At 37.7% G+C, this 10,661-nt stretch overlaps 1 protein-coding gene across 3 annotated transcripts in view; it reads right to left on the reverse strand.

The window, feature by feature from the left end:
* Window positions 1-6,529, reverse strand: part of LOC109229500 (E3 ubiquitin-protein ligase RBBP6-like) — a 10,154-nt gene extending 3,625 nt beyond the window's left edge. For 2 of the 3 annotated variants that reach the window (XM_019394962.1, XM_019394960.1), the window contains exons 1-14: window positions 5,637-6,529; window positions 4,610-4,721; window positions 3,993-4,074; window positions 3,726-3,892; window positions 3,431-3,519; window positions 2,878-2,943; window positions 2,607-2,763; window positions 2,381-2,529; window positions 2,030-2,194; window positions 1,627-1,929; window positions 1,449-1,490; window positions 1,050-1,320; window positions 704-826; window positions 206-284 (exon numbers count right to left, since the gene is read on the reverse strand). In XM_019394962.1, the coding sequence (XP_019250507.1) occupies window positions 206-284; window positions 704-826; window positions 1,050-1,320; window positions 1,449-1,490; window positions 1,627-1,929; window positions 2,030-2,194; window positions 2,381-2,529; window positions 2,607-2,763; window positions 2,878-2,943; window positions 3,431-3,519; window positions 3,726-3,892; window positions 3,993-4,074; window positions 4,610-4,721; window positions 5,637-5,802 (1,971 nt within the window). In that variant the 5' untranslated portion in view covers window positions 5,803-6,529. The remainder of the gene's footprint in view (window positions 1-205; window positions 285-703; window positions 827-1,049; window positions 1,321-1,448; window positions 1,491-1,626; window positions 1,930-2,029; window positions 2,195-2,380; window positions 2,530-2,606; window positions 2,764-2,877; window positions 2,944-3,430; window positions 3,520-3,725; window positions 3,893-3,992; window positions 4,075-4,609; window positions 4,722-5,636) is intronic. The other variant, XM_019394961.1, reaches the window with a different exon arrangement.

Below are 10,661 nucleotides of genomic sequence, written 5' to 3' on the forward strand. Positions count from 1 at the left end.
TGTGGGGGGGTGGGGGGGGGGGGGCAAGGGAGGTTGCTTCTTTCTTTTTTGACTGTCCCTGGTAATTGAAAGATGAAACTGGAAATAAACTTTTAGCTGCTTCTTGGATAAACAGGTTGTTAGCCAAATTTTCTCATAACGCATACACATCTGCTAAAATATAGGGATAAAATAGACTGGAATATTTGGCAAGCTAGATACATACAGATTTGGATTTCACGGAAGGACCATCAGCACCGCTGCCAACTTCCCTTGCATGTTCCCTGTCTTTAGAAAACTCCCTGCTGGATATAACACGAGATATTGCTAAATTCATTGAAAGTGCGTCAAAAAGTAGAAGCATAATAGAAAATGACTCTTGACAATAAAAACAAACCAAAGAGGACAAAATATGAGGATATAATTAGATTGTGCTTGATTTCAGCATGCCTTCAAGTAGAGAAACTAAGTGGTACAGAGACACTTATAGCACACACATACTGCAAAAACCTCAATATTCAAAACTCAAGCATTTAAGAAAATTTTGATATCACACCAAAATAGCTCCATAATGGGATGCCATGAAATTACAGCACGAACATTCTTTGGAAAACCTCAATACGCAGTGCTCAGATCATTTAATGTGATTTTAACATCACCAACGGAAATAGCACCATATTGTGCTGTGAATTAACAGGAACAGAAAACCAGTAGGTTAAATTACCTCTCTCCCCGTCTCTCGATCTCACGCTTCCTTTTCAGATCAGCCTTTCTAGCCTCGAACTCTTCTCTGCTCATGATTGGTGGGCCAGCATTAAATCCCATCCCAAACTCTGCTGCAAGATCCCTAAAATTTGGTGGTCATTTTTAACCAGTCAGGTAATCCAAATCTCATAGGAGCCGACACATATAGATACATGAACATGAAAGTAATTAAACTACAACATCAGAACCAGACTGAATAACCATTACCAAAAACTGCGAGAAGGGGTTAGGAACCGAAAACATGTGTAAACACTTGATCAGAGATAAGGAGAGAAATTCAGGATGAAAGGCAACACAAGTTGTACCTCTGCATTGGAGGACCGAAAGGCAACATAAAACCTTGCCCTCCAAATGGATCTTGTGGTAAGGCAGGAGGGACAAATGGAACATCTAGAGGACCAAACCCATAAGGATTGTACGGCATGGCACCATGATAAGGGGCTGCAAACCCATCTAGTCCAGGTTGCATGCCTGTCCAATAAGGATTATTATACGCAGAAGGACCCATGGACATCATATAATTCTCAGCAGCAAGATGATCTTGAGCAGCTCTCCACTGCATCTCCGCAACAGCAGCTGCAAGAACATCAAGCAAATCAGGGAACAGATCCATCAAGATTGCAGACATAAAAATCGAAGCTCTATTCCAAAAAGAACTAACAGATACATCAATTCGTGCACAAGAGGAAGGGAAATGTGCATACGGTTCAATGGCAGGCGTGCTTTCTTCTTCTTCTTTTTCTTTGCTGAAAAAATAAAAAATAGAAATAGATGAGAAGTCATCCAAGGGATATATGAAATCAAGAATCTCCTCTAGGCTGCTCGGTAAGATACAAACAATGACTTACGAAGCCAAAAAAGTGAACAAAAGAGCATCATTACCTGCCTCCGCAGCTACATGCTTTTGTTGAACCTCTTCATCAGCCAATGGAGCACTTCCCTGGGATGCAGGTTCTTTAACACTAACTGACTCATGTGTGGCTTCAGAAACATCTGCAGCCTTCGAAGTCCTGCCTCTCTCCACCATTTGCTGTGGTGCACTGCCATTCTTACCCTCCTCAGCAGTCTCCTGGACTTTAGAAGTTTCCTCCTTATGAGGAGGTGGTGGTAGCAGCTCTCCCCTTGAAGCTGCAGATTGTGAAGGAGATGGAATCTTAGGTGGGAGATTGCGTGCTGACTCCATATCTGGAACATGATAACAAAGACAAGATGTAAGCCATTGAAAATTAAAATGATAATGGACTTGAGCGAGAGAACGGTTCAGAGAGTTAAAACCAGTACCAACCTTGAACGTGAAGAGCACTACCCCCATGCTCTGCACTGCTATTATTTGATTCCAGTATTCTATTTATTGTATCCCTCAAAGTCTTGTTAGGCAACAGGTCATCAGCAAGTATACTTGTGGCCCCACAGATGCACATCGACTTTGAGATGATATAATCCCTTATGCCTGAGGATAACCCTTGAGATCAATCCAAAATTCAAGAATATAGGACACACTAAAATTGAACAAAGAACTCCTTAAATTCATCATAGCAGCAACAAAACTAGCTTCATATTACACACCAAGCTACTAACATTTATAGCAAAAACTCTTTTAACAACACTATGCTCAATTAAACAGCAAGCTCCTTACATTTATCGCAGAAACTCGTAAAACAACACTTGCTTGTTAGCACCGCATCTTTCATTACTTCTTTACACAAGGGACAATGAAGTTCTGGTGGAAGATCACCGACAGAGCGTATAGAAGGCATCCCTTCAACTTCTCTATCAAAAGCAGCCCTACAACAAGTGGCTAGTCATACACATTCTTGTTACAAGCAAGCATTCAACAATACCAACATGACAGGAAATCTTACTCATTGGGCTTTAAAACTGCAACAGCACCACTTGGTAAAGCATATGAACCATCTGGGGTTGCCATTAACATGGACTTTGGAATGCCAGTTGGAGGTTTCACTTTCTTGATGTCATAATTTGGGTCACCATTTGTTGGGCAGTGCTGGATGAAATGCCCTGAAACAATTAATGTCATAATTGGTTCACAGCGACTCACTTAACACATTGACTATGCTAATCACAGACTTCTAAGACAATGACCAGAAGATGGATGAAACATAAGAAACATACCAGGCACCTTACAACGATGGCATACATAGCCCGGTGGTGGTGTTTTCCGTTCCAATCCACCCCAACCTGAAAAATTGGAAGAGTAGCATCCAGTTTGAGAGCTCAAGCATGAAAATATGACAGCCGACGAATTCAATCACAATCAGTAATTCATCTTAGCAGTAGCAACGTGAAAATTTAATACTCCTACATACTTATGACAATTATTCAACCAGGATGGCAAGTCATAAGAACTTAACCACAAGGTTTTTAAATTTTTCAACCTACAATTTCACAATTGACTTGATGAGTTATTTTGTCATTAAATTTCAGAAAAGAATGAAATGAAGGCAGGTGGACTGAGATGGACTTAAATGGACCAACTTGGACGGTGAGCATTCATATAGCCGCCCTCAATTAGCTTGAGATTGAGATCGTAGTAGTTCTTATAAAATAACGGCATGAAAAGACTGATATTTCAAGTTAGCAAACGCAAAATAGACAAAGCCCTTCAACCCGGTAAAGATGGGAAGAGTCATAGTAGATCGACAGGACAAGAAAAAGAGCGTATTACCAAAGCCTCGTCCACCACGTCCACCCATCATTCTTCCACCTGGACCTCGTCCATAACCTCTACCAGCACCAAAGCCATCAGAGGGTTGACTGCATCAACTTAAAGATCATCAGAACCTTTTTTTTTTTTGGATAATGGTAACAATTTTATATATAAGGGGAGAACTACACAAGTTGTGAAGTCTCCATTTCAAACCAGTATCATTCCAAATTAGAGAAAAAGGAACAGCTAATGCAATAATCACTCTCCAGAGTGCATTTACATTTAAAAAAGAAGAAATAGGAGGCTTTCCCACCTCTGCCAATCCAACGCTGGAGTGTCAATTAAAGCTTTGATCTTACTCTCCTCATCAGCTTTGCTTGGAGGAGGAGCATCCTGCACTTGGTTGCTTGACTGAACTGGCGTTGCTTCAGGAATAGCGTACAAATCATTCCCAAATTCATCCCAATCTAGATCTTCAGGCTACACAATGAACATGAATATATCAATATGGTTAAGACCACAAGTTGTCATTACTAAAAACACCAAGGCTCTCCTACAGCATAGTGCTATGGATGCTTACATATTTGGTGGCAGATGACTCCCCTCCCAGATAACTACTTTTTACTGTTTGAGCCTCCTCAGATTGGTATTCTACTTGGGGCCTGCAGAAAGGACATTCCGGTCATATAAATATCGCTATTATGGCAATGCCCAAAAGACTGAAAGCAGTATAAGGACCTATGATTAACACCACTTCCACCTTGTGCGGAAAACTATGAACACCATATTCAACACAACGCAAATGACAGCATCAGCATTCTCATCGATTCTCCCCTATACCCCATCCCCTTTCAACCACCTTCTACACATTGCAAAGGTCTATACCCACCTTCTACACATTGCAAAGGTCTATACCCACCACCTTTCAACAACCTTCCAAGGGAAGGAAAACAACAACTATGCCTCAGTCCCAAAGAAGTTGGAGTCGGTCTTCCCAGGGAAAGGAGAAAACCATGAAAAAGGATCTTGAGATTTAGTAAACAACCCATAACACCCCACCACCAGCTCCAATAAAAGAGATACCTGCGCGTTTCTTAGGTACCAACCAGGTCAACTGTCTTTCTTCCACAGATTTTGAAGTTTTAAAGATAAAGCAATCTAAATAACAGATGAGAATCAAAAGGATCAAGACAATACTCGTCTGGTTCTGCTACAGGTGCAGTTACTATGGGCAGGCGAGGTCGTCCAGGAACACGACGAATCAAAACACTAGTATTTTTGGGGATCAAGGTGTCCTCATCAAGATATTCTGAAATTGCAAAAAGAAAAACACAAAGCACATAAAGCCCTGTAGAGTTCACAATACATATGAATGGAAATACAAGTTATGCATTCAATTCCAAATGGCATGATCCACCATTAAAGCCCCTTAGTCAAAACAAACTATTTGTCAAGCACTGCAGTTCCTCACGGAGGATCAACTTGACCCTGAGTTTTGCAATGTGACATAAACCTTGAGTGAAATAGGCTCCTTACATAATTTCTTTTGTATCGGGTAGCACAATACATAGTTGTATCGTTTAAAGCTCCTCAAAGACTATTATGGAAAAACCAAGTCTCAAGGTAAATGCTATACTGGACAGTATGCTACCAGCTTATTGTTATGAGCCCTAACATTAGAACAATTTTTTTAATACGAAATTAATTTTATTGACAAATAGCAGTACAAAGGGAGTACTGAAGAAGTACAAAAAGAAGCTGGACTTGTACAAAAATTATACAAAAGAAAACTCAAACAAGTCCAGAAACTCAGCAGTGCTGAATACAGGATTTCCTCTAGGCAAACACTTCCCTTTAAATCAAAATAGAGCTTGCCCTATAATTATGTAAAAGAAATCCATTAAGATATGATGACAGAAATTGTATACCCCCCTAGAGAATGAAAATTGCAATCAGACATTTTTACAGTGTATATGTTCTTGAAAGAGTTTATGCATCATCCTTCCGAAAATTAAATTAAAATCACTGTAATCTTTTTTTACTTAATAAAAGCCACTTTTTTCTTTTGAAAAATGCTTTGAATATAAGCAGCACATTCCAAATTCTAGAGAAACTAAATATATTGATAGCCTCAAATCAATGTCACACAATAGCTTGGGCAATACGATTAGGAATGCAACTAGGGAATGCACGAAAATGACGACTCAATTGGAAGGTAACGAACCTTCGTTAGACTGGGCGTTGGTGACAACGAGGTCAAAATCTGTACCCCTGCCTAGATGCTTGGATTCAAATATTTTTTCTTTCAAGTTCCCAACAGTAATAAAGTGACCGTCAATTGCTATTGAATCATAATCTTTTGCACTTTTAAACTTAAAATAAACTGCCATAACTCTCTTTTTTCCTTAAAATTCCTTTTTTTTCCTCAAACAAATCAATAACAACAACAACAAAAAAAAAGGCCAAAATCAAAAAATTATAATAGGCCTGATATTGAACTAAAATAAAACTGATATATAAAGTACAAAAAAATTAAAAACAGCTCTCTTTTTTTCTATCTCACAACTTCTCTTCAATAACTCAAGATAAAATCAGTCAAACCAAATTCCTTCAACAGATCAGTTGAACATCCTTCCGTGACGAAATTAATCCTCAAAGCTTCACTCAGCAGCAATAGTTTAGGGCTTATTAACAAAAAAGATTTAATAAATCGCTGCCATGCTACTCCTTCGACTGCGACGATCTCGATCGGATCTATCAAATAACACAAAAATCGGCTTCTTTGCACTCTGGACGTCTCTCTTAGCTGATACTGAGCTGTAAACCGTCAGCTTATTTCGGATCGACTGAATTTTATCCAATCGGCGAAAAGCGACCGCAAATTCTTCGACGGAAGAAAGCCGTGGAGAGAGATTTTCTCTATTTCTCTACCGGAAAACGCCAATTCATCTTCGCGCACGATGAACTCATCGGATAATCCGTTGAATCTCGAAAAAAATCGAACGGAAAACTGAAGAGAATAGCCAAAGGAATAAGCTATATGGCGTCGGAGCTAGGGTTTCAAGGATGAGAAATTGGTCGATTGATTCGCGAGGGTGAATTGGGGAAGAATTCTGGATTTTATACAATTTCGTAAAGACCTATCTACGGATTAGTCCTTTTTAGTATTTTAAAAGTAGCCCCCTAGCTTTGTTTCGAATGTTTGGAAAGCCACCTAAGGATTATAATTGTGTGTAATTGCGAAATTGAATGTAGTTGAGGGGAATTGTTTTTATTACAAATTAGTATAACTTTTCTAATTCTCCTTTATTTTTATTTTTATTTTTTTAAATATATTAGGCAAAATGGCCTCGGAGCCACTTAAACTTGCACTGGTTTGTCATCCCGGTAAATAAAGTTATATTTTTCTCATTTGAACACTTCTACTTGACCAAATGAGCATTAATAAACAAATCCGACTGTGCGTGTGTATCGATCGCATTGACTTGGATAACAGGTCAAATACTTAGCCTTTTATTATTTGACACATGTAATTTATGGGGCTCACCTTTTTTTTTAAAAACTAATTTTACCAACTTTATAGTTTTTTAGTCAATTTTGAAAACTTCCATCTTCCCCTTCATCGTAAAGCTTTCCACCACTAGTGCCTCATCTCCGCCGCCTCCTTCTCTACTTCTTTCCCTCCTCTACCAATTTTATGGTTTGATCACCACAATCAACCTTAAACCAATAATTTTTTTCTTTTTCTTCTTTAAAATCTATATCAGCTGCACCAAACCACCACTGTGAACCACCGGTTTCATCCATCCTCGTGGTTAGAATTTACCAAATCTCCTTCGATGAGGATCTCTTTTCTGTTTAATAATTATTTTTTATTTATTATTTTTCCAATATTCTCTCTGAAAGCCCCAAATCAGTAAACAAAAAACTCACAAATCAAAAATTACTGGAGCCATCATTATTACCAATGAATCAACCTCAGCTCCACCAATTGTAGCACCACTAAATCAGCGGTACATAATCCCGACAACTATAATACAAGACAACTTCTTCAATAGCCCTTTGTAATTTATGAATTCGAGAATTATAAATTCTTTGCATCATCCTCATAAGATTTGTAGAAAAAGAAAAAAAAATGGTGAGTAACGATGGACATGAAAGCTTGAACGAGGAAGAGAAGAAATTAAAAGAAGAAGAAGAAGAAGAAGAAGAAGAAAACAAGGTGTGTGGGTTAGGGGGTGTGGGCTAGGGAAGGGGACGGGAAGAAATAAGGGGGAAGAAGAGAGAGGTAATTAACTGAGAGAGTTTTCTTTCTTTTTAATAATTCTTTATTTATTTTTCTTATTTTAGTTTTTTTGTTACAATCATCTTATGCACGCTCCTTATGTGCGTGATAGACACTCATTTTGGCCACATCAGCATTGCGATTTCTACACGTACACGGCGAACGGTCAAAGGGGTCTAATATTCACAAATTTATGAGTTGGAGTAGTTAAATGGGAAATATATAAGTTTATTTACCGGAATAAAAAATTGGTACAAGTTTAAGTGGCTCCGAGGCTATTTTGCCAATATCTTAAGTACTATTTTTGTCACGGCCCAAATCTCACTAGGGGTGGGCGTCGGTCGGTCCTGTCGGTTATTATGAAAGTGCGGTTCGATTTATCAATTTTAGTTTTGTAATAATTATAACCAAATCAAACCAAAGTATTTACGGTTCGGTGCGATTTTTTAAAGTTCGGTTTGGTTATTTCCGGTTTAGTTTTTCGGTTATTAACTGTTCAAGTTTTTATATCTTGAATTTACTTCGAGTGGTCATAAACTTCCAGTCTAGTGATTTTTGCATCTTGAGCCACTAGTCATAAGGTTTTATGGTTGTTTCGCCGAGAAGGGATGTAACTTCTGGCGTTCTCCCAGAGAAGGGACTTGATCATTTCAAGTCCAAACAAAACACAATAGGATTTCACGATATAACAACTAACAACGTCAAACATCCAAGTAGCAAAATACATCCAATACATACAATATCATTCTCTACAGTCTCAGCTACTTTACTGTTTACCCTCTATTGGCTTATAATAAGTTCAAACATAGCTCCTATATATTTTGCTACGGCCAAACATCAACAGTTCCGTGTAAACTTCCAGTTCTGGTGCCAAAACAACTACAAGTTCTCTTTTCAATTACAAGTGATAATAACTAGATAAGTACAAAAAGGGCCCGACTCATAAGATCGATTATGAATAAGCAAACATAGTTCAGCAAACACAGTTCAGCAAACACAGTTTAGCTAAAACTCGTAACTACCAAAGTCCAAAATAAGTCTAGAAATACCATCACCAAACAATAAAACAGTGGCAAACTAGTCACAAGCCACAAAGTAAGTCTAAACAAGGATACTTAAAGTCTTAAATACGAATCACTGGATGAGGCATGAGACACTTCTTAATATGTTCACTAAGTCAAAAGTGCCATAATACTTTGGATGACAATACGCTTTGCTTTGCTTGCTTCTACATTTACTTCGACTAGCTCAAAATGTTCCCAAATAGGCGATCTAGCTTTAGGACCACGAGGCATAGTTGAACCTACAAAAAAAGAAAAGATCACAAGTTAATAAAATATTTTTAATTATAAATAACAAAATGATATCATAAAATAAGAAAATCTTTAAACTTACCACTTGTTCAAACTATGCATCAACAATGCTAGTATCTCTTTCAACAATGCAAGTTTCTCTTCCGCTCTTTGCCATATCTAAATATAATTTGATAAAGTGTGTCATTTAAACTTACTAAGTAAACTATTTTTCACTAAAACACTCATAAAACGCAAAATCTTACCAACTTCAATTTGCTCAAGAAACTCCAAATCTTCTTCAACATCAATAGGAGTACCCTCACATCTAAACCAATCTTGAACACAAGACTTTGCACCAACCGAGGAGTGACTTAACTCCTAAATGGATCAAAAATGCGACCACCGGTGCTAAATGCACATTCCGATGCAACATTTGAAATTGAAATGGGTAATACATCACGAGCTAGCTCAGATAGAATAGGATTCGAGGCGCATTAATTTTCCACCAATCTTAGATTTTAAAGTCATTAGAATCATCAGACAACGACTCTTGTCCTTCACTAATATATCTTTCCAACACAGATTTAGCACCTACACTTCCGGAGTCTTCCTTTTGCCTCTTCAACTATTGTTTTGTTCTCACAGATTATATTCTCAACATTCCCACTAGATGAATCACATATGTCATCAGAGCAAGTAGTTTAGATGGAGATGATTGAAGATAACATCCTTTGAAATATTTTTTTTGATATTCCCCAAACAAATAATTCAAATAAGCATCCACTTCGGCAGTTAATTTCTTCCCTGGTTTCTCCCCGAACATTTCCTCAAGTGTAAAACCAACATACTCTAATTTGTTATGAGGTTCTAATATAGAAGCAATGAATATCATTTTATTCATCTTTTCAGGTTTACCCCAATATTTTTAAAACTTTTCTTTCATCTTCCTTGCCATCTTACTCAAATTAGTATCATCACTAGCTAAACAAGCTTTCAAATGACTATTAAGCTCACATATATCCTCAAAATGACAATTAGAAGTGACATAACGTGAACCTGAAACTTTTTCGATGAGCTCGTGAAATCTTTCAAGAAACTTTATCACGTTTCTCACATTCACCCAATCATCACATACAAATGGACCTGCAACATTCTCATCCTCACAAACATGCGTACAAAGATGAGTAGAAAATCCATCATCAAAAAGATGAAGCTTGTCAAAGGCCCTCTCAAAGTTTTGTGCCTTTTCCAACATCAAGTAGGTGGAATTCCACCAAGTAGGAACATCCAAACACAATATTTTGCTACATTTTACCTCTTGATGTACACAATACTCCATAAACTTTAAGGTCCTTTGCGGAGATGATCTCATATACCTCACAGCTTGTCTAACACGTTTTACAGAAATATCAATTTCCTTCAAACCATCTTGCACAATTAGAATAAGTATGTGAGTCATGCATCTCACATGAAGATGCTTACCACTCATCGAATTAGTTTTCCACATATCTAGTTGTTTAGACAATTCTTTGACCGTGACATCATTCGAAGAAGCATTATCAACAGTAATAGTGAATACCTTATCCAATTCCCATTCAAGCAAACAATTATCAATAACTTTTGCCATTTTGTCACCCTTATGACTAGAGATAGGGCAAAAATTTAGTAT

This window comes from Nicotiana attenuata, chromosome 7, assembly GCF_001879085.1.
Source record: "Nicotiana attenuata strain UT chromosome 7, NIATTr2, whole genome shotgun sequence".
Classification (NCBI taxonomy): Eukaryota; Viridiplantae; Streptophyta; class Magnoliopsida; order Solanales; family Solanaceae; genus Nicotiana; species Nicotiana attenuata.